The sequence below is a fragment of the Miscanthus floridulus genome, chromosome 9 (assembly GCF_019320115.1).
Source record: "Miscanthus floridulus cultivar M001 chromosome 9, ASM1932011v1, whole genome shotgun sequence".
NCBI lineage: Eukaryota > Viridiplantae > Streptophyta > Magnoliopsida > Poales > Poaceae > Miscanthus > Miscanthus floridulus.
Window position 1 is genome coordinate 128,353,902 of NC_089588.1, and position 25,479 is coordinate 128,379,380.

Below are 25,479 nucleotides of genomic sequence, written 5' to 3' on the forward strand. Positions count from 1 at the left end.
AGTGTCCGGATCGCAATGTGAGTTATTTTATCGTATTAATGATTATGGTTAGTTTATACCTATTTTCATGATGGTTGTGATTAAAGTTCTAATTTTTTGTTTTAATTCAGTGGGATGGCAGTGGACGATGTTTAGGCTTCTACTGGGAGGAAGAGTATGTTGAACTCGTGCAAAAATATCTTGCACAACAGGCAGATACGGCGGCTAATGAGGCAGTGATCCAACCGAAGAAGCCCAAAGATGTTGCACAATCGGGGATCTGTCTGTTTTAGTTGAGATTGGTCGCGAAATCCTTGTGCTCCTGAAATGTATTTTAGCTTTAGTTCTTTTAGTGGTAGTTGGGATTGTCTACATTGTAGTGATGCTTTCATAAATTTGTATCTTTTGTGGTGGCACGCATGTTGTATAAATAATTAATTATGATCTAGGTTTTAATATGATATTTATGTCATGTAATGCAGATGAGCCGTCATTGGATGTATAATGCTGATCGCCGCTCCCAAGAGTTCATTGATGGCGTGCATTCTTTGTTACGTGCGGCCGAGGCAAACAAACGCGACGGTTTCATGTGCTGCCCATGTGCCATATGTAAGAATACGGTGGAATATCCTTGCTCAAGGACTCTTCATTCACACTTGTTCAAGTCGGGTTTCATGCCAAACTATATTTGTTGGACAAAGCACGGAGAAACCGGTGTTGTAATGGAAGAAGGTGAAGAAGAACAATGGGACGACAATGATATTATTCCTGATGGTGCGTGCTTCAATGATACTGCAATGGGAGAAGCTGAAGAAGAGGTAGCCGCAGAAGATGAGCCGGCTGATGATCTTTGTCAGGTCATTCGTGATGCACAAAGAGAATGTGAAAGTGAAAAGGAGAAGATCAAGTTCGAGCGGATGCTAGAAGATCACAAGAAATTGTTGTACCCAACTTGTGATGCAGGGCAGAAAAAGTTGGGAACCACACTAGAATTGCTGCAATGGAAGGCAAAGAATGGTGTATCTGACAAGGGATTTGGAGAGTTACTAAAAATCCAAAAGAAGATGCTTCCGAAGTACAATGAATTGCCCGCCACTACCTACGAAGCAAAACAAGTTGTCTGTCCTATGGGGCTAGAAATAGAGAAGATACATGCATGTCCTAATGACTGCATCCTATACCGTGGCAAAGAGTACGAGAAATTGGATGCATGCCCGGTATGCCATGCGTCGCGGTATAAGATCAGGCGAGATGACCCTGGTGATGTTGAGGGCGAACGTCCGCGTAAGAAAATCCCTGCCAAGGTTATGTGGTATGCTCCTATAATACCACGCTTGAAACGTCTGTTCAGAAACAAAGAACATGCAAAATTGTTACGATGGCACAAAGAAGACCGTAAGGTAGACAATATGTTGAGACACCCTGCTGATGGGTCCCAGTGGAGAGCAATCGACAGAGAATTCCCGAAGTTTGCAAATGACGCAAGAAACTTAAGGTTTGCTTTAAGTACAGATGGTATCAATCCTTTTGGAGAGCAGAACAGTAGTCATAGCACTTGGCCTATTACTCTAAGTATCTACAACATTCCTCCTTGGTTATGCATGAAGCGGAAGTTCATTATGATGCCTGTGCTCATCCAAGGCCCGAAGCAACCTGGCAATGACATCGATGTGTACCTGAGACCACTTATTGACGAACTTCTTCATTTTGTGGAATAAAGAAGGTGTACGTGTGTGGGATGAGTACAAACAGGAACACTTTGATCTGCGAGCATTGTTGTTCGTAACAATCAATGATTGGCCTGCTCTAAGTAATCTTTCAGGACAGTCAAACAAGGGATATAATGCATGCACACACTGCTTCGGTGATATTAGAGGTGTATTCTTGAAAAAATGTCGAAAGGTCGTGTACCTTGGCCATCGTCGATTTCTTCCTGCAAATCACCCCGTAAGAAAGAAAGGCAAGCATTTTAAAGGGAAGGCAGACCACCTGACCAAGCCTCGCAACCGAACCGGTGAGGATGTACTCGATATGGTCAATGATGTGAAAGTCGTCTTTGGAAAAGGACATGGAAGCCAACCTATTCCGAAAGACGCTAACGGTCACGCACCCATGTGGAAGAAAAAGTCCATATTTTGGGACCTACCCTATTGGCAAGTCCTGGAGGTCCGTAGCTCGATCGACGTGATGCACCTGACGAAGAATCTTTGTGTGAACCTGCTAGGCTTTATGGGTGTGTATGGAAAGCCTAAGGACACATTTGAAGCACGACAGGACCTGCGTTGTTTGAGAGAAAGAGACAACCTGCATCCAGAGAAGACAGATGATGGACGCCATTACTTACGTCCTGCTAGCTACACTCTAAGCAAAGAGGAGAAGGAAATCATGTTTGAATGCTTAAACAACATCAAGGTACCATCTGGATTCTCCTCGAATATAAAGGGTATTATAAATGTGCCAGAGAAGAAATTCTGTAACTTAAAGTCCCATGACTGTCACGTTCTCATGACGCAATTACTTCCAGTTGCATTAAGAGGAATTCTACCTCCAAATGTATGTCTAGCCACCGTGAAGCTATGTGCATTCCTCAATGCAATTTCTCAGAAGGCAATTGATCCAACTGATCTAGCTAAACTACAGAATGATGTGGTTCAATGTCTCGTCAGCTTTGAGTTAGTGTTCCCTCCTTCCTTCTTTGATATTATGACACACCTCCTAGTTCACCTAGTCAAGGAGATTTTCACTCTCGGTCCTGTGTTCCTACACAACATGTTCCCCTTAGAGAGATTCATGGGAGTCCTGAAGAAATATGTTCACAACCGTGCTCGCCCAGAAGGAAGCATCGCCAAGGGCTATGGAACAGAAGAGGTCATTGAGTTCTGTGTTGACTTTATTCCCGACCTTGACTCGATTGGTGTTCCTGAATCGAGACATGAGGGGAGACTAAGCGGAAAGGGGACACTAGGGAGGAAAACATATATTGGTACGGATGATGATTATTTCAATAAAGCGCACTACACAGTTCTACAGAACTCCTCTTTGGTAGATCCGTATATTGAGACACACAAGGATCTCTTACGATCCGAGTTTCCTAGGGAAGACTGAAGCTTGGATTACGCATAAGCACATGGAAACTTTCGGCGGTTGGTTGCGAAAAAAATGTCAAGGTGATGAGAGCATCCATGAGCAACTGTATTTATTGGCTATGCAACCATCATGGCATATCGTCACATACAAAGGGTACGAGATAAATGGGAACATATTCTACACAGTAGCCCAAGATAAAAGGAGTACCAACCAAAACAGTGGTGTCCGCATAGATGCCACAGACCCGAATGGGAATAAGCAGACATATTATGGACGCATAGATGAAATATGGGAACTAGAATATGCACCTACTTTGAAGATCCCATTGTTCAAGTGCCAATGGGTCAAGGTGACCGGAGGCGGGGTAACAGTAGACAACGAGTATGGAATGACAATAGTAGACCTTAGTAATATTGGGTACAAAGACGAACCATTCGTCCTTGCCAAGGATGTGAATCAGGTGTTCTATGTCAATGATATGTCTACCAAACCAAAAAGAGGGAAAAACGATAATGACTCAACCAAAGAGCCAAAGCGCCACATAGTTCTTTCAGGGAAAAGAGTCATCGTGGGAATTGAGGACAAGTCGGACATGTCAGAAGAATATGAAAAGGATGACCGAATTCCGCCCTTCAAAGTGAACAAAGACCCTAGCATCTTGGTAAATGATGAGGACACTCCATGGTTACGAAGCGATCATAACCAAGGGACATACGTAAAGAAGAAGTTCACTGCTGTGCCCACTTGATGATATAGTGATTTAATATAGTGTGTGTTTGAGATATTATGTAATAATTGTGAATTCAGATGTTTATTATGTCATGTTTCAAATTAAATCAATGTTTGATTTGGTGGGATTTCTCTCTCAAAAAGGTAAATTAGGATACTGAGTGATGAAAAATTAAAATATTAACGTTAAAATGATGTGAAAACAAATTTCCTGTCCAAAACCAATAGTTTTAATAATTTTAATTAAACACTACATTTTTGCATTAACGAAATAATAAATATTAGTTACATTATGTTTTATAATTCTAACAAAAAATAAAAAAAGTTAGGTTATAGATTTTTCCTATGTGCAATAAACAAAAAGAAAATTCATATTTTTAACAAAATAATTTTATGCCTTTTATTTAATTTACTATGTATTTAACAAAAACTATTGCATTTCTATTGTATTTAACAAGACTATTGCTTAAAACAGGCGGGAAACGAAACTGCAGGCCACCTTTACTCCCGGGTGGGAAGCCCACCCGGGAGTAAAGGTGGGCTGCAGTTTCGTGGCCCGCCAAAAAAAACCCTTTACTCCCGGTTGGTAATACTCACCGGGAGTAAAGGGTTTTTACTCCCGGTTGGTGGCTGGCACCGGGAGTAATTCTCTCTGATATATAACCTCCAGCGCCTGGCGCAGATCGATCCGCTCGTCTTCTTCCTCGTCGAACACCGCCGCCCTCTTCTTCCTCGCGCCGCGTCCGTTCGCCTTCCGTGACACCGGCGCCGCCCTCTTCTTCCTCGTGCGGCCTCCACCGCGCGCGCCCGTGCCCCTCCTCCGCGCGCGCCCGTGGCCCTCCACCGCGCCCTCCTCCGCGCCCGAGGCCCTCCACCGCGCGTTGCCCCACCGCGCCCGAGGCCCTCCACACTGCCGAGCTCGATCGAGGTGATATATTCGTCGATCTCTTTGTACATTCGTCCGAGCCCTCCACTGCCGAGTTATAGATCACGTCGGAAAACTACAACTTTGGTGTAAGCCATGTCAACGCTCGAGGTCGATTGAAAATTCCAAATTTTGAATCACAAAATCTAGGAACTAAAAATGGATATTTGGAACTCTAAATGATTTTAAATAAAAAACATATCTTAACGCAAGTTTTGAATATTTGGATATTATATGGATAAATTAGCAAGTTTAATTAGAGTGTCAAAAACTGCATTTTATGGTACAAAAATACATTTTAAGATCACTGGGACCTGAACTCATGACAAGTTTAATTAAGGACCACCAATGAAATTACTTTAGAAATTAATTAGATCGATGTAAATCCATGGCTTGTATAATAAACACGCTATATATTATTTGTAAATCCTGGTCAAATAGGAACTCAATTTTGATACCCAGTTTGTAAACTAAGCGTTTTTTAGTTTATCAAAAATATCACATGTGATGATGTTAGCAGTTTTGGTTGGACTTGCATGCATGGCTACAGACAAATGAAGGAAAACTTCAACGTTTCTTCATTTGTGAACTTTGAATATACAGATATAATATATTAATGTTGCTAAAGTAATATGAGCATTACATATTTTTTTCCGGGAAGACTATCTTCAAACTTCATATCATAGCATCAGAGATCGCCTGTAGAAGAAGAAAATAAATTCTTATCATTTCGGAAATAGTAATGGTTATATGAGCAATAAGACACATATACTTACATTTCATAATGACTTATACTTACATTATTAACATAGAATTTTCTCATATGATGAATGACTACATGGTTCACATGGTACATAGGATCACAACATCACGCACCGACACCGCCCCGGCCCGCCTCACGTCATCGTCGTCAGCACACCGGCCACCGCGCCGACACGTATATATACGTCATTTGTATTCATATGCATTTCGTCCATGCGTTTCTATGTATACGGCGGAGCACCGCCGCCCTCGTTCACCCATGTGTACAGACATATATACGGCGGAGTGGAGCACCGCCACTCTTGTCACACCGCCCTTTCTCGTGGCCTAGTTGATCAACATTCGTATTATCGTTATCGTTAATGCTAAACAATCACACCAGGGCGAACCGCGCTGTTGATGTCACCGACGTGGTTCGCCCTAGTCACCGACGCAATTTGCCCTCGGCCGTTTATGTATAGCCCTAATTCGCCCTAGTACCGACGTAGTTCGTCCTAGTGTGGCGAATTGCGTCCGTGACCGAGGGGCAAGATTTAATAATGCATATTGTTCGTAGATTTTACGCATGTAATAAGCAAAGATTTGACGTACTATATATTGGTTTTGTTTTTTGAAGCTAGATGGCCGACCCGAGAAATATGGATGAGGAGGAGTTGATGATGAATTTGATCAACACTGGCACTCAAGTTGCCGGCGATGATGGTGCTAAAAATAACGTGCAAGAGGATGCAGATGACGGGAGTCAGTACTTAGCTCTTGAACAAAATGAGCAACAACATATTGGCCAAGTATATATTTTTTATTATTAGCTATATATATTATCATATGTCTTATGTGTGCTCATGACATTAAAAATAATGTTTATGTTTTGTAGCCCTCTGGATCGACATCAACAACTACAACGAAGAGTAAAAATGTTCGAGGTCCCAAAAAGCCATTGGAGGGTCGCTTCATCATCTCGGAGTTCAATGTGGATACAGGAGAACCGGGGGGGGCCGAATAAAATGAAATTTGTGCACCACTGTGGTTACCTTGTACGGGACCGGCTCCCGATTAGTACCCGTGAATGGAAGAAGAAGACCAATGCTCCTCATATCAGTTTTGTCTCCGATCGTGACAAGGCGTTAATTTGGAATGATGTCTTGGTACATTTCACGCTCCAAACAGATGGTTATGATGATATAATAGATGGTGATGAATTGAAGGAGCGAGTTAGGGATTGGGCAATGAAGAAGATGGCCACCCAGTTTCAGACTTGGAAGAAACACCTATACACGACGTATGTCAAGAAGAACATAGCACCAGATTTTACTGTCCCAGGCCCGATCTCAAAGCAGAGGCCCTATTGGGATGAGTTTGTACAGTACAAGACTTCGGAAGAGGGTGTGAGTCGGGTGATAAAGAACCAACGTAATGCCCAACAGAAGACATACCACCATACCTTGGGATCAGGTGGCTACCCGACTGCCATTAAGAAGTGGAACAAAATGGAAGCAGACCTTCTTGCCAAGGGTATCAGACCAGAATCACTCGAGTGGGGAGAACGTGCAAAGAATTGGTTTTTCGGTCATGGGGGAACACTAGACCAGGAGACAGGGAAGTGCGTTTATGGCGCAAGACTGCAAGAAGCAGCAGAAAGATTGTTTTATGCTCAGAGAGCTACTGCTAGTGGTGCGTTCAGGCCCAACAGAGAGAAGGATGAGCTGACATACGCCATCGGGACTATTGAACATGGTGGCCGAACTAGAGGCAAAGGAAGTGTCTCGTGGGAGCATGGATTCCCTCAGGACAGACCTTCCTACAGAAGTCGCCAGAGAAAGAAGGAAGAAGAGGCACAGCGGCTCCAGAGGTTGGAGGAAGCGGTGCGTGAAGCACAGGAGCGGGAAAAAAACCTTGAAGCGAGAATGCAGGAGGAAATCAGAAGGCAAGTGCAAATAGCAGTGAGTGCAAGCAAGCAGGCATCAGAGCCAGGAATCAACATTAGCCAATCTGTTCAGTTGAAAAGCAGCTGCGCTTCCACGGAGATACCAAATCAAGGGGACACAGGACTGCGCTTCCCTGTGGATGACGTCACTGAACCTTGTACAACGTGTGAGCTACACATTCCGAAGGAGAATTCCACAATCAAGGTGGCTATCGGTCTTGTTAATCCTATCGACCGAACCAAGACACCAAGGATTCATGGGAATATAATCCAAGAAGGATATGCTACCATCTCGGTAGATAAAGCTGAAAAAGGTTTTAGTGATTTGCCTCTTGACATTCCTGGAGGTGATGGCGAGAAGACTCTAGGAGAAGCGGAGAAGACATTCATTCTATGGCGCAAGCGCTACATCATCATTCCAGGGATGTCGGCTCCACCTCCTCCTGAACTACCTCACCATAGGTACGTGCGGATGAAAACACTACATCATTAATTTGTATTGGCTTAAATAATTAATAATCTGCTCATAATAATATGTCATTCCTTTTTTTGTAGCAGATCCTCCCCCAACCTAAATCCAATTGTTCAATCGCCAGATCATCATAGTGCTCTGTACGATGACATTGTGTTGGAAGACGAGGCTGCATCCACACCATCTCCAAGGAGGTCTCCAACGTCGCAGCCGCCACCTCCAAGGAGGTCTCCAACGCCGCTGCCAACACCTCCAAGGAGGTCTCCAACGCCTCCCCCGCCCCCGCCTACCAAGAAGCCTAGCAAGAGGCCAGCCCCTCAAACGAAGAACCAGTCCCCGCCTGCAAAGAAAGCCACCGTGAAACCAAGGGCTATTCCCAAAATAATATCTGAAGAGAAGGAAGAAGGAACTGATGCATATAAAAAAGACATGTCTAGATTCTATGACAAACTTAAAATGAATCAAGAAGCAAGGAGAAACCCGGAGAAACCGTACTTCTTCGTAGCTCCAGATATTCTAAGAAAAAAGGTGACTTCTTACCAGCAACAACAGCGGGAATCTCGTAAGCCGTCCAAATCAACGTTATCAGACTATGACCGCACTCTCACCAAGTCAATTGAGGCGGCACAGAAAAAGAAGCGGGCAGGGAAAGGAGTTGCCCAACTCGGACAACAAGCGCACCAATCAATCCCCCCGCTAGTTGTTGGTAATGAATATGGTTCGAATTTAGGATTAATGCATCAGGCAAACATACCTCCGGATGTCGATTTGGATCACCTTGGTGAATTTCTTGATGAGACTGGTCTCGACCTTTACCAGATGTTTGGTGATGGAAACATTGAGAGTGCGGCGGAGGTTGATATTTGGAAGAAAAAATTTGTACTAGGCCAGAGTCTATACAACCCTCAAGCCTTATCTGATCTGGGGACGCAAATGTACCTGCTAAACAAGTGGTACATGCAGGCGTCTACCAGTGGAGACTTCTGCGTTGGTGTCAGAATTAGAGACGAACATTGGTTCCGTGGCGATGATGTTATGTATGTTGACTTTGCAGAATTTCATCAACTATGCCACCTGACCTCTCTGGACAAAGTTATCATTAGCTGCTATTGCCTGTAAGTAATAATTCTTTCGATCTATTATTAAACTCATCATATGTGTGTATATGCATATAAATTATCCTAACAAGTACTATATATATGCAGATTTACAATGACAGAGCTCAGAAAGGAAGGCTGCAATGAAATTGGTTTTGTTGATCCCCATATAGTATTCAAAGACCCAATTACTCCAAAGACTAATTGGAAGTCTGAGTCAGAGAGTAACCTCATGAACTTCTTAGTGAACCAACGCCACAAGAAGGATATACTCTTTCCCTATAACTTCAAGTGAGTGTTAATCATGTCGATCATAGCCTTAATGGCTCATATGTTGATTCTAGTTAATTAATGAGTGTTATGCGTTATATCCTATAAACACATGCAGCAATCACTGGATATTGATGGACATCGATCTGGTGAAAAGTCACTTGATAATCTATGACTCGATGAGAAAACCACAACAAGACTACCAAGATATGATAGATATTATCCAGAGGTAATTTCGGGATCTCTAGCAACTATATATACACACAAACATGATGATTAACTATATCTGATGACGTGGCAAATTTTTTATTGGGCAGTGTTTGGAAAACCTTTATTGAGAAGCAACACATGGAAAAATGCAAAGCGCCACTGAATGTAATCCCTTTGAAAGTAAGTCCCCTGAATCGCATCATCTTTATTAATTAAACATATAGCTTTCACCGGATCACCAGATTGGATGACAAATCTTTTTCTCGTAAAGTGGTGTCTGAGGCAGGAACAGGGGAACAACTACTGTGGTTACTATGTTTGCAAGTTTATCAAGGTGCTCTCCCAAAGAACTCCTACAGAGAGACTCAAAGTACGTTAAAAATACACTATATATTCATTTAATTATTATTATTGATTGTGTTACTATGTCTTTATATATATATATGTACATATATTAATTTATTTTCCTTTAATTCAAACCTGTAGACTCGATGGTTGGAGGAAAAGGTCATACGGCAAGACCAAATCAAAGCAATTCAAGAGTCTATAGCCGGATTTTTTAATGAGCAGGTCATCGATTCCAAGGGCGAGTTCTACTTCGACCCAACACTGCCATTGAAGCCAAGCTAGAGGATGAGAGGAAACTTGTTATGTCACAACAACTATAATGCAATCTTTTGTAATATATGCACATGAAATAATATAATGTAAAATACACATATGCATGCATGCATGTAAATATATATATGATGCATGCATGCATATATATATATATATATATATATATATATATATATATATATATTATGCTTGAATTGTGTGATTTAATACGTTCATTGTGCTTGAACCGAAACATACTATATGCGCGTATAAATGTATAATTAGCAGCGTACAATACGACTTCGAAAACCTATTTTGAAAAGAAAACAAAAAAATGAAAAGAAAAGAAAAAAGAAAAAAAACCTTTAGTCCCGGTTCGTATTACCAACCGGGACTAAAGGTGCCGGCCATCGTGGCATGTCAGGAGGCACCTTTAGTCCCGGTTGGTGTTACCCACCGGGACTAAAGGTCCTCCTTTAGTCCCGGTTCCTGACCCGGGACTAAAGGACCCCCCTTTAGTCCCGGATGCTTGCTCCCGGGTGGGGAACCGGGACTAGAGGGGGTTCCCCACCGGGAGTAAAGCTCGGTTCTCTACCAGTGTAATACTCCATGAATATGTCCAAACATCCGATAGGATAGCGACTAAAGTTTAGGAGGAGGAACTAAACACCCCCTAAAACGGCAATTTTAGTCCTCAAACTCTACTTTTGGGCTCACTTTCATCCTAGAACTACGAAAATAATCATTTCAGTCCTCAAACTTTGCATTTTGGACTCAATTTCATCCATAAATTATCAAAGTGCATTTCGGTCTTTAAACGTTATCTTCAACTCAACTTTGTCTATAAATAAAACTTTATATTTTAGGCACAATTTCATCCATGAATTACAAAATGTATTTTGGCTCAACTATAATAATATAGGGTTATAGGTCGAGCACCACCCACGTTTTGAGATGGATGGTTACTGTTAGGTACTATTGTCCCTAGTGTCGTCCCAGCTAGCGAATCGGATAACAGACTTTCAACATTTATATTCATATTCTAAGATGCATATAGATATAAATATTCTTAAATATGAACTATTTTTAGCCTATGGATAAAAAAAAATATTCTATACACTAATTATTTTTAGTTGTGCCTAACTCTAGAAGTAGCTAAGGAAAAAATTATAGATTTGCTATTATTTCAGTATATCTCCATGTATTCTTAGGGAATAAATAGCGTTCCAAGCAACTGTAATTGCTCCCACAAAAATCATTTAATCAGATATATATATAAACGGTACCATTATAAGGTAACATAACAGCTTGGGATTATTATTGGCCACTAAAGAGTTTTTTATGAATATTATATGTTCTATCTCCAATCGCTGGTGGTGTTGATATGAACAGGTGCAACAGTGCAACGTTCCACGTAGGACGATAGACAAAGTTCTATTGAAAAATAAAAGTTTAAAGTCTGAAATATATTTTGATAATTTACGGATCAAGTTGAGCGTAAAATGTAAAGTTTGAGGACTGAAACGATCATCTTCGTAATTCTAGGTTGAAATTGAGTCTAAAAGTAGAGTTTGAGTACTAATACGGCCTTTTTAAAAGTTTGAGGATAAAAATGAGCCTTGAGTAATAGTTCAGGGACCAATACGGCTATTCTGCCAAACCTAAAATAAATTTGGGAAAAGCCCCATGAGACACGCAAAGTTCGTTCTATCGTAAATCGAACCCGCCATAAGCGGACAAACTGAGCTATCACTCGGTCCTCTGCTAGTCTCCTAGACGAAGGAAGCTCTCAAGCGATCCGTTGTCAAAGGCTTTGAATGCCCGCGAGCGTCACGTGGGTCCGTACGTCCGCGTCACGCTCCCTGTTTGTTCCATAGACTAGCCACAAGAAGATCGATGCATGCTTTCCAGTTTAGTTTATAATATATAGTCAGAAGCAGCTTATTGGTTAACACATACACACCTGCTACGTACAGCTATGCTCGGTGTACGGTCCCCTTCAGACAGACGCGACCTGTTTGCGCGCCACCTCCGATCCCTTGCGTGCATCTCGCGCCTCCTCTTGGGCCAGCATCCAGCACCCGCATGGAAGGTGGTTGGGTCAGCCAGCCAGCGACGCGCGTGCTGTGTGAGGACGACAAGTAGCACATTTTATCACGCCAACACTCATGCCGCGACTCACCGACAAACATGGAACTCCATGCACGTACGTGGAGCTGACCTAGACTGAAGTATCTTTCCTCCCTCCCTCACTCTCAAACCCGAGCTCATTCGCTCCGACGGTGCCAGCCGCCACGGAGGCGGACACGGCGCCTCCGTTAATTAACACGCCCGCCTCCATTAATGGTCTCTAGAAAACCCTAAAACCCAAAAACTTTGATACTTCAGGGATTCAAACATGAGACCTACTGTTCATACACCACACGATCATCTGCAACTGTATATAATATGCTATCTTTTTCTATCAATATTATGTAATCACTACCGGAAACGTTAAATTTGTCGAGTGTTTTTATGTTTGCCGAGTGTATTCTCTTGAGCACTCGACAAACAAGTTCTTTGCCGAGTGCTGCGCTAAAAACACTCAGCAAAAAAAAACCCTCGGTAAAGAGGAGGTTTGCCGAGTGTAAAAAAAACATTCGGCAAATAGAGAGTTTTTTTGACACTGGATAAAAAAATAAAATCTTTTTTCTGGGAAAGGAGGAGAAGAAAAAAAATGAAAAAAAACTTTGCCGAGTGCCCAGATCTAGGACACTCGGCAAATAAATAAAATATTTCTCTAGGAAAGAAGAAAAGAAAAAAAATGAAAAAAAAACTTTGCCGAGTGCCTAGTTCTAGGACACTCGGCAAAGAAAAAAAAATCTTTTTTCTTGGAAAGAAGGAGAAGAAAAAAAATGAAAAAAAACTTTGCTGAGTGCCCAGATCTAGGACACTCGGCAAAGAAAAAAACCACTTAATTAACCGCCGTCGCCCCTCCCCTCAGCTCCCCTCCCTCCTCCCCAGACTCCTCCTAAATCCACCCGCCCGCGCCCTCTCTCCGACGCCGCCGTGCCGCTCCCCTCCCTCCCTTCCTCCAGCGCGCCACTCCCCTCCCTCTTTGGCACGGCCCTGCCCTCCCCTCCCTCTTCGGATCCGAGCACCGCCCCTCCCCTCCTCCCCAAATCTGGTCGCCGCCGCTCCTTCCCCCTCCCTTCTTCACCGCGGGCGCTCCTCCCCTCCCTTCTTCCCCCACCGACACCCCGGCCCTCCCCACCCTTCTTCCCCCGCCGGCGGCCCGCCCCTCCCCCTTCCCCTCCCCCTTCTTCTTCCCCGGTGGCCCACCCCTCCCCCTCCCCTCCCTTCTTCCCCCACCGGCGTGGAGGGCCAAGGCGAGCTCTAGGCTAAGGGATCCACGGTAGGTGGTCCTCGCGATGGCTAGCATTGGATCCGACGAGGAGGGACAAGGGTAGCTCCACGGTGGCGGATCAACGGCGGGTGAGCCTCGCGACGGCGGCATGCATCGGATCCGGCTGCTGGGGCTCAAGTCCGGCGACGATGGGGTTATGGTGGATGGCATGGGTCCGAGGTAGGTCAACGCTCCCCATCTCCCTCTCTTTTCCTCTATTCATCTCCCTCACTCTCTCCCTCGCCGGTGATCAGATCCACGGTGGCGGCGGGCGGATGTAACACCCAAAAATTTTATCCTTTTAAAATAAGTAAATTTGATTTAATTATGTAACCATGTGTGCATTGAAATATAGGAAATTAATAATTTTTGGGAAATTAAAATCAAATATAAGGATAGAAACATGTTGATGCATTTATGTTGCTGCACATTTGTTTTTGTAATGATTAGCTTTCACTAAAATTTGAATTGAATTCAAATTCAACTTGAAAATGAGTTTGAAAATTTTATTTGGAAAAAGAAAAAGAATTTCCTTCTTCTCTCCCCTCTCTTCCTCACTTTCGGCCCGATTGACCTTTTTCCTACCCCGCGGCCCGCTCGCCCTCCCCTCTTCCCTTCCTGGGCCAGCCCAGCTCGGCCAGGCGGCCGTTGCCACGCCTTCGCCCCACCCTCAGCCGCTGCCAGCCTAGGCCCGCGCATCAGCACCGTCCCCCTCCTCCCGCAATAGCACCACGCGCGTCAGCTGCAACTGCTGCCGCTCCGCGCCCACGTCACGCGTCGTGGGAGCCCCCCCCCCCCCCGCGCCCGGCCTCTTCAAAAGGAGCCGTGACCCCCGCGCGCACCCCTACTGCCTCCCCGCTCCTTCTTCGCGTTCGCCAGGCGCAGAGGAAGCCGTAACCGCCGCACGGTGGAGCGCCACAATCCACCATCCGCCTCCGCATGATCCGCCGTCTCTAAGCCGCCGTCGACATCGGTTTTCCCTGCTGTGAGCTTCGCCGTTCTCCCCTCTTTCTCCCCGTGCTGTTACTTGCTTGTTTCGTGGCCCGTAGACCCCATTTCGCATGCGCCCGATAGCTCCCGGGCGTCGGCCATGGTGACCGCCACCTCGGCCGTGTCCTCCGGACGCCGTATCAGCCTGGCCGAGGTCCCCTGCTCCCCCTCTTTCTCCCGGTGCCCTCAGTTCTTCGAACCGTGGCCCGTGGGCCGTGTTCCGCGTGCGCCGGTGACCACCTCGCCGCCGGCCATGGAGCGCCACCGCCGGAGTTACTGTTCTGGCCGGCCAACTTTCCCCCAAGCCACCACATCCATCCATCTCTAGATCTGCGGTCAAGATTAGAAGGTACCCCTTCGCGGGTGATTTTGCTAAAGTGTCCCTCGAGTTCAGACAAATAGAACCCGCAGTCCAAAGCAATTTCCAGAGTATGATTTCCCCTTTTGAAAACGTAAAGTATACCATTTAGTCCAAAATATGTTTTCGGTATTTACAGAAATGCCATTGCACTGTTTTGCTCATAGAATCGTCGTTTTAGCTCCGAATTGACCCGTTCAAATTGCGTTAGTTTCGTAATTTCACAACCTACGTGTTAGTGCCACTATTAATCATGTCTGCAACTTTTAAATTTCATGGTTAGATTTAATTAAATAAATTGCTATAGGAAATCCCGTTTAAATCATAACTTTCGTGTTTTAGCTCCGTTTTCCGTGAACTTCGCGTTGACGTGATCGTAGCGAGATACAGAATCTTTTCATAAACATTTTATCTTGTTTTCTATACTACCGGTGTATTATTCTAACTGTAGGATTGTTTGCTGTGCATGAATGCCTTTAGAATGTTGTATGTTGCCGTGTTGGTCGCGTTCAGACGGTGAGGAGAACGTTGGAGACCAAGAGTTCTTCGACGACCAGCAGGATCAACAGGAGTTTGCTAACCAAGGCAAGTATAGCATGGGCCTACCTTGATGTCCTATTCACTTTAATCATTCACTCATGTGCATGTGTCTAAATTTGATAATCATAAGGACATCCTAGTTATTGGATGACATGTTCCCTTGACTCCTTTGGGTAAATTGCATATGGGTAGATTGCTAGCGCTCTAACTGAACATAGTCTATACAATGGTTAATGGTTCTATGGAAATAAAGGCAAAACATGCTTTATAACAACTGATCCATAGGGCGAAGGAGCGAATGACTTTCGATCATGTTGCTCTCGGCCCTCCATAAGGACTTATCTGTCGGCAAAAGCTGGGACTGACAGTGCAACCGTGAGAGTCATATGGCTCTGACTTTAGCTCAGTAATAGGACCTTTTCTAGCTTTTTAGAGCTTACCTTTATGGCACAAAAGGGGCTTGCCACGTTGGGTATAGGGCTACCACTGTTCCTATGTGTATAGCCGCGATGGATATGTGCCATAGGAAAGGGGGTTCCAACATCTGCCTGCCGAGAAAACCTTACGGCCCTAACTTATTAGAGAAACCTTTGAAATGGCTTCATAGTATACCCTGCCCGCTCACCTTGGCAGTGACATGGGAGTAATTAACCTGGGCATATGGGAATCACGACTCGCGGTGAATGTGCACCACCTCTGCAGAGGGTTACAAACTGTTATAACAGCCGTGCTCACAGTCACGAGCAGCCCGAAAAACTCACAGAATAATTGGTTACTCATTGTGGTTCATTTATGATGGTATACGAGGATAATATGATGCAAATGATTCTGATATCTGATTATGTGGGTATAAATGGGAGCTTAAGCATAACTTGATAATACTTGATAATAAAATCTTGACTTACTAAAAGTGCTAACTAGAGTAAACCAGTGTCATCCTTTTTGATCTACATAACCCCATGTTATCTTGTTAAGTACGGGAAGTACTTACGCTTGTTTACTTTCTATATTTGGATAAAAATCCCGGATGGGTAATAGACGACAACGTGTATGAGGAGTTTCCTGATGATTATTAGGCTTGTGGTCAACCAGTTGACCTTCCCTGTGATGGAGTTCCACGAGAGAGTTTACATTTTATCTTCCGCTGTGTTGTGTAGGACTATGTGTTGTTATTAATCGTAATGTAAGATACACTGTGATGATACTTTTTATAATTTGTCAACTTGTGTGTGTGACTGATTCCTGGGCACACATGAGTTTAGTGCATTCAATTTTATCCTTAAAATTGGGTGTGACAAATTGGTATCGGCGGGGAGCAGCAGCGTGGAGGCGGCGGATCCGGTGGGGAGGCGCCCTCCGATGGCGCATCCAGCAGGGAGGAGCGCACCCGTGGGCGGCGTGGTGGTGGCCGGCGGCGGGGCGTGGTGGTGGTGGTGGTGGCCGGCGACTGTGGTGGTGGTGGCGATGGCGGGGCGTGGTGGTGGTGGCGCCGGCGAGACTTGTTTTTTTTCCTGAAAAATATTTGCCGAGTGTTTTTTTGGGACTCGGCATAGTCTTTGCCGAGTGCCTGACGTTTGACACTCGACAAACAGCTCTTGCCGATAAAACCTTTGCCGAGTGTCGGTTGCTGAGTGTAACACTCGGCAAACGCTTTGCCGATTGTTTTTGGGCTTTGCCGAGTGCCCTCGTGTATCCCGTAGTGAATCTTGTATTGAATATTTTGACTACTAAATAAACTCAAATGAAATAACTTTTAACTACAAAGTTTCGAATCTTGTCAAGCACTACAACTTGGGTATAGGATGTTTCTCCATCCGAGATAGTTTCAAAAATTCAAAATTTTGAATATCAAAATATGTGAATTTAAAACAAATATTTGAGACTTCAAATAAAAAAATTATCAACAGCAAACATGTATCTCAGGTCGGCCACTACAACTTTGGTATTAACTATATGAACATTCAACGTCGTTTAGAAATTCTAAATTTTGAATTTTAAAATCTATAAACTTCGAACACATATTTAGGACTTTAAGTGACTTCAAATAAAAAACTTTTCAACTACAAAGTTGTAGACTGTATTGAGAACTATAAATTTTGTATAGACCTTGTCAACATCTGAGATTGTTTGATAATTTTAAATTTCGAATTTCAAAATCTATAAACTTACAATAATATTTTGGGACCCTAAACAGTTTTAATTAAAAAACTTTCCAACTACAAAGTTGTAGATTGCGTCGAGAGCTACAATCTTGTCAAGCACTACAACTTTGCTGGCAACCCATGGGAAAGACACAAGAACAAGGAGGTTATTAAAAGGCTTAAGTTGTTGTACACCTCAAAGGCGGAGAGGACCTTCAAGAGAAGCCTAATTTTATCCGAAAAAGCAATGAACCGTGAAGTAAAAGCGTGGGTTCAAAATGAAATGGGTAACAAGGAAAAATGGGTAGCAGCATTGGATGATGGTGGTTGGAGGTACGGTGTACACAATACAAATATCTCCGAAGGCTACTACTAGATCTGAAGGGCTAGATCTTCACCAAAAGCTGCTAGTTGACGACTTAGCACATATTCCTAATTTTTTTAAGGCATGTCCTGAAAGAGTTATAGCGAGCAGAGCATCGCCTGGGTTGGTCGAAAAATCCCCAGAAGATTAGCAGAAAGGAACTAGAAGATGAACACATCTTATGATCTAAATTAGTGTCACTTGATAATAAGTTATGCTAACTCTAATTCCTGTGCTGTTATTCTATTCCCTACTTGTTTGATGCCTTTTCTTGCATAAAGAAGTTTTCTACCTCTAGAACCTTTTAAGAAATATGAAGGGGAGGCAAGACCTTTACAATAGTGGGAACGAGAAAAGGTGTTCTAAGTATGTTGTCTAATGCAACCCGCGTATCACGAGAAATGAGGAGAGCATAATTTTTATCTTAAACAAGTAAATACACATGAATAAATATGTATTTCATAAAAAACAAGAATGAAACAAGCACTAAAGTAAATTTTGTCTCCGTATCTTCATTTGCCCAAAACATGTCAACACAATAAGCAGCTTATAAAGGCAAAATCATTTATTATTTATAATGTACCATCACGAACCATCATTTTCTCAACATAACAGGTAGTAGCCGTTAGTTTCTATAGCCATCGGATTTGCACTCTCCAAATTATCTGTGCTTCGAAATAGGGGTGAAGATGGGTCGGATACATATAGATATCATTGATCTCCGATCATTCCATATTGTTTTTTTTTAAGTTCAGAGTCCGACATGGTTAGTGTCAAATATAGGAACGAATGAGGATAATCTCGATCATGAATGCAGTTCAATATATATCAAATACGTGATGAGCCAAACACTGATAACGTCGGCCATCAATATTTTTTTTCAGATATTGAGTAAAAGCATCAGAGACATGGTGATTAGCCAATTAGTTTGAATATTTTATTTGGGCATTTGCATATTTTTTTTTATTTTGAATTTGTTAGAATAATTCAGCCAAGTTAAAAATTAACTTTGATTTTTATTTATTTGAATTTATTAGAATATTTAAGTGATGTTAGAATTTAAATTTTCTAGTTTTTTGATTGTTTTAAAAAATATTAGATTGTTTTAGTGAAACTAAAGCAAGCGGGCGGTGACATATGGATTCGATCGGAGGGACATGTTGTTCACCAACCACCCTGCTTCTAGATTATCTCAGTACACGCTCGCTCTCTCGCGCTCTCTCTCTTCCTGTTTTCCTATCTAATATTAAAAGTGAAGCGTTTCTTCCAACTTGCTTTTTTATTTTTATAATATCACCATGTTGGTCTGTCCATCCTGACGCCCGAACGTACGAGTGTGACCATCATTTTTCTATCCCTTTATCTCCCTTTTCACATGGTTTCCAGATAATATATAGGGCCTACTCGCTTCTGCTACTTCGATCTGCAGCTGTTGCTGTTGGTTTTCTTTACCATATGAACAGTACCTACAGGGGTGCTTGTTGCAGCAGCAGCCGCATTGCTGCTGTGGGTTTTTCTTTGTTTTCTTTCGGATTAACAGAGGCAGGCACTTCCCGTCTCCGTAAAACATGATTAACAGTGACCTATATGTTGAGATGGACAACGCCCCCGCCTCTGTAAATACAGAATGCCCTTCTCTAAAAACTGGTTTTCTTGTGGTGTCGGTTGCAGGTAATTAATTTCATTTGGACTCTTTGCATCTCACTTATTAGCCATCACATCGTACGGATGCGAGCAACTATATCAACCAGCCAGCTCATCTTCTTCAGTTACGTTTTCTTCTTTTCTTCTCGTCAGCCCTAGCGCCTGCAGCAGTTGGACACGCCAAAGTACCAGCATATGACGTCACGTAGACGAACTCACATACAGTCTCCACTAATCTTGCCAATAGCACAATTTTTTGCAGCCTATAACAAAATCCCGGCCCGCCTTGGGCCTTGAAAATGTAAACTTAGTGCGCCTCAGCATCATCACAATTTTTGAAAGTTCAATTTAGTAAAAAATTTAAAAATCCTAGTAAAAGTACAGATTTGAGTAACAAGGTACGGAATCCATACAAAACATAAAATAATTTTTCACTCCATGGGATGAGTCCTAGAATTAAGATAAATTTTGCTTTTGACACATTTGGAGGTAGAACCCACCCTGGTGCATTTGATCTCTTGGCTGGGTAGCTAGGTGCATGCATATATATGTTACATTCAGGCCTGGTTCACTTTGCAAATTTTTTGAACCCGATAAATAGTACCATTTTCGTCTTATTTGGCAAATATTATCCAATCGTGGACCAACTAGGCTCAAAAGATTCATCTCGTGATTTCCAACTAAACTGTGTAATTAGTTATTTTTTTACCTATATTTAATACTCCATACAAGCGGCTAAAAATTGATGTGATAGAGAGAGTGAAAAAACTTAGAATTTAGATGGCATGTAAACAAGGCCTCATAAATGAGGTCTATCGAAAACAGTTAGCTGCTGTTGCCTTTATTAGACCCAGGAGCCTGAGATGCACGTGGACATGGCCTCAGGATGGCAAAGCAGCTGGCCACACTTGTTGCATAGGGTCTACGAGTCAATTCTATAATTGAGATGTGTCTTTTTTTTCTCGAAGAGGACCCAGTGCAGCTGGATAAGGACCTTTTGAACCATACGAATGAGAAAATGGAGGTATAGAGAAAAATATAAGAATTCTGTATGAGTACAGTTGCAAAAAAAAAATGTAAAATATAAGAATTTTTAAGAAATGGTCGTTTGGATAAGAAAAACGTAGAAATCCTAGAGAATTTTTAAGCCACGATGAAGTTGTCTATTTTCACTGCTTGGTCAAACATGGCTATAATCTCTTCTATAACCAACCGATGATAAAGTTGTCCCTTTTCACTACTTGGTCAAACATGGTTAAAATATCTTCTATAATCATCCGACAATTGGGCCCCACATGCAAGAACCACCATTAACTAGCAACAGCATTGAATCCAAAGTTTCCTGTAGTTTTCCTCTAAAATGACAGGCATAGGAAAATTTCCTATGCTACTTCGATGCCCCTACCTATGAACCAAGGCCCTGTTTAGTTCCCTCCCAAAACGCCAAATTTTTCAAGATTCCCCGTCACATCAAATACGAAAACGCATGCATGAAGCATTAAATATAAATAAAAAATAAAACTAATTACACAGTTTAGACGAAATCCACGGGACGAATCTTTTAAGCCTAATTAGACTATGATTGGACACTAATTGCCAAATAACAACAAGACTGCTACAGTGTTCATTTTGCAAAAAAAAATTGCATCTAAACTGGGCCCAAAGTAATGAACAGTAGAAATTCCTATAGGGCTTAACTGTATAAGTGTATAAATGCGGATCAGCTTGGTTGGCTAAATCAATTGGATGGGTGATGTGACCTTCCAACTTTTAATAGCATTTGGTATGAGTGCAAACATGTTCATGTGACAGGATACCTGTTTGAATATAGTAGTGTTGCGAACGTGATTAGAATTATTGATTTAAACATAGATGAACCAAAGGAGTGGTGATCTTGCGTTCCAACTACCACACGGTTCGTGCTCTCTTCAACTCAAATTTGTATATCTATTTCCTTTTTAATAAAAAACCATGTCGTTTTTGGTAAAAAACGTGTGTTGTAGACCGAATCAATGTTCTAAATGGAAGTAGGAGTATATACTATAGTATTGTATTTCTATAGCTGACACATCAGTGAGGCATCAATTAGATACAACCACTGCAATTTACAGTATCACAATTTAACTTTCTATGATATATCTATCTAAGACAACTAATTGTCGTAAATACTGTGAGATATTATGTCCTATGATACAACCTATTGTAATATCAGTTCGTGCCCAAGCGACATCTAGTGCAAGATAACTATATATGTTCTATGATGTCATTGTATCTTAATAGGCCAGCAAAACTTCAACGTGTAGTAGATGAGTTAATAAGCATGATACCACCCATTAAAAATAGATTAAAGCCATGTGTGCTTAAGGGATGTGGATTGTATCTTTCACAATTACAAGCAGAAGCAAATAAGCAGTTTCTCACCTCAAATTTTGGCAATTCAATTGTTAGATTATTAAATCTAAGAATCTCTGCTGCCCGAGCTTATGTATTGTTATAATCTATAGCCCGCTTTCGCAATCTACAACCCGAAACAAATAGGTCTGTGAGTTGGTGTGACTTGAGTAAGATATAGATCGTTGGATTTGACTAAGACATAGATCATAGCTAGAGAGTACGTATAGACAAGATGCAAGTCTCTTTCACTCTAGTGCGATTCCATTTCTGTTCCCCTCGAAGTTGCTATATATAAATCAATCACTCCGTGGAGTCAAGTGACCCAAACACACACAACAAGTGGCTAGTTAGAGTTACTTAAGTTCACAAATATGATCTTCCCCCCAGTCTTCCTAGTTTCCACAAGCTGGAATAGCAACCAGAAGGTAATTTATGTATGGCACCACTATTATGTAGATACATATAGTTCCCGTTGCTGATATATATCGTAGACGAACTAAATCATTTATATCTTGGAATATACTATATAAATCGTTCACTTGATTCATGTTTCATTACCTTAAATTTTTTTGCAGCTGCAGCAGGCAACTACTACTAGTAACATTAATATTCCTTCTGCATCAGCTGTTGTTGCTGGTGAAGGCAATCTTCTCCAGTATAGACAAGCCATGGCCGCAGAAGCGCTTTCCGAAGGAGGTGGAAGCCGTGATGGCAGCGCCTCAGCAGCGCAAGCCAACGCCCAACCGAGGTCCATGTCTGAGCGCTCCAAGCTGCTGAGGATCCCAAAGCCAGAGCCAGGGCTCAAGTGCCCGCGCTGTGACTCCACCAGCACCAAGTTTTGCTACTTCAACAACTACTCCTTCGCGCAACCGCGCCACTTCTGCCGTAACTGCCATTGCTACTGGACGCGCGGCGGCGCCCTCCGCGACATCCCCGTCGGCGCACCGTACAGACGCCGCCGAGCCAAGGGCAGCAAGCCCAGTGCTGCAGCCACTGCTAATCTGTTGGTGGACTCGGCCCTGTGGGAGGGCTGTATCGGAGTCGAAGATGGAGGGGGGAACGCTATCGCAGTCTTCGCAGATGCCTAGGCTCCCAGTATTCTCTCACGCTATTAACCAGCAGCAGGGGCCGCCAGTTGCTGTGCCGGTGACAATGGCGACGCCGCCAAGCATGTTCCACCGAGGCTTATGGAATGGAGGCGACGGAGGCATCTACAGTGCAGGCGAAAGTCAGTTCCATATGATCACGAATCGAGATGAGGAGTGCCCAATTTGGGCCATGCAAGCAGATGTGAATGGTTACACTACTTCATATATGATCCCATCCCAGTTATAGCGCAGGTAATTAACCTCTACTCTGTTGCAAAGAACTTGAATCGAAAAAAGCCATCGCAAAGCGCCTTTAAATGTCAAGATGTTACTCCCTCCGTTCCAAAACAAACGCACATTACGATTCTCATGGTATATAAAAAATTGTATCAATATTTATATCTCTAAATAAGTTAATTAGGGCATGTACAATGCGTCTGTATAGCCCATCTGTGTCTTGCTACTTTTACAAAAATAACACTGCTACAGTGTATTCAATGCGGAGAGAAGCTCTCATTTTCGCCTCGCGAGGCGACGATGAGCGCACGTGCTCCGAGACTTCCTCGTGGTTGGAGGCGTGTTATATAGGTCCGACTACTCGAGTCGACGAGCACGCCGATTCAGTGCGGGTGCGCGCGCGGAGGAAGCTGAGGGAGCACGCGAAATGGATTTTTTCACGCCAAATCCACCACTGTTAGCATATAATCCTAACTTCTCCCCAGCTGTCTTCCCTACCCACGAGATGGAGGACATCAGCGCATCTGCAGATTTGGGGCGGAATAGCCCGAGCACGGCGGCGGCGGGGCAGAAGGGCAAGGTCAAGGCAGCTGCAGCGGCATCGGCTTCCTTCAATCGCCGTGGATCCAGCTCAGCAGCGGCCCTCTTCCCCGTTGGCCGCGGATACAGATCGTCAGCAGCCGTTTTCCCCATTGGCCGTGGATCCAGCTCGTCGTCGGCTCTCTTCCCCTTTTGGCCCTTCAACGGCGCGGCGGCGACATCAGCTTCTTTGATGGCTGCATCTAGCGCGGCTGTGTGTTGGGACCCAGCGTCATCGACTTATTCTGTGGCTCCATTCCTCCCATCATCGCCTTCATTTGGGCATTGAGCAAGTTGTAAAATGTAATCTGCTGCTCCCCTTCTTTCCCGCGCAGGCATAGCAGGGTGGTGGCCTTTGGTCAGCCCTGGTTTCCAATCACTGCTCCTGTAGCAGCATGGCAGTAGGCCATGTCATGTAATGGTAGGTATATGTAGTTGGTGTACCTTTGTACTAGGAGTAGGTAGGAGTTGGTGTACTCGCCATACTCCCTTGTACCCGGAGGGTACAGCTAGAGTTGTATATATACTCATGACATATAAATAGAAATGTTCAGTTCAGCAAGCCACACTTGAAGTAGAGTTTGGCCAATGCTGGTGCTTGTGCTATGTGTGTGCTCTGAGCTCACCCCTTTCTTCAACCTCTCACTACGGGAAACAGGGGCTTTGCCGAGTGTTTCCTACTTTGCCGAGTGCCAAATGTCGGGCACTCGGCAAAGATAGACTTTGCCGAGTGCCGCACTTGGCAAAGCCAAACACTCGGCATATCCATCTTTGCCGAGTGCCAGGCACTCAACAAAGGATAGCACTCGGCAAAGCCTCCTTTTGCCGAGTGTCGGGCTCTCAGCAAAGCTAAACACTCGGCAAAGGCTAACCGAGGTGACGGCGGCCACCCACCGTTAGGCTTTGCCGAGTGGTCGCTGTCAGACACTCGGCAAAGAATTTTTTATTTTTTGTTTATTTTTTGTTTATTTTCTTTGCCGAGTGCCCTGTCTCTAAGCACCGTACGTGACATGTGGAGATGTCCTGGTTTCTAAGCACGTACGTGACAACGTGCACGAAACTTTTTCAAATTTTTACCATAGGCTCCACATGCTATATAATGATGCATCCACAGGTTTCGTGATTTTCTGAATTTGTTTGAATTTTATACAATTTAAAAACACTTTGGCCGCAACTTTGTCCTCATGTTTCGTTAACAAGATGTGAAAAATATCCCACAAGTTCCTGGATACGGCCTCAAAACAAACTCACTAGCATGACAATCATTTCTCGAATGATTAGATTTCATTATTCGATGCACCTGCAGTTCAAACTTGCTTTTTGCGAAATAAATCAACAAAACAAAAATAATTCTAAAAATATAGTAAAAAGTCACAAAATTCAACCAAATTTTAACATGTACTTTAAAGCACTGTAGAAACCCTAAAGAAAAAAATCTGGGAAAAAAAAAATTTCTTTGCCGAGTGCCAAAGACTGGGCACTCGGCAAAGAAAATAAACAAAAAATAAAAAAACCTTTGCCAAGTGCCGGCCCGTGGCACTCGGCAAAGGACCTAACATTAAAATGGGCCCCGGCCGGCCCACCCCGGCCAAACCCTATCCCAACCGCCCCCCGCCGCCTACGCGCCGCCGCCCGCGCCCGCGCGCGCCGCGCCGCCCGCGCGCACCCGCGTCGCCGCCGCGCCCGCAATGCGCTGCCCCGGTG

At 43.4% G+C, this 25,479-nt stretch overlaps 1 protein-coding gene across 1 annotated transcript; it reads left to right on the plus strand.

The window, feature by feature from the left end:
* Nucleotides 1-19,428: 19,428 nt before the first annotated feature.
* On the plus strand, nt 19,429-22,959 carry LOC136480896 (dof zinc finger protein DOF2.4-like). Its single transcript, XM_066478327.1, has 3 exons — nt 19,429-19,504; nt 22,259-22,296; nt 22,447-22,959. The coding sequence occupies exons 1-3, from the start codon at nt 19,429-19,431 to the stop codon at nt 22,957-22,959; spliced, it is 627 nt and encodes a 208-aa protein (XP_066334424.1).
* Nucleotides 22,960-25,479: the final 2,520 nt, after the last annotated feature.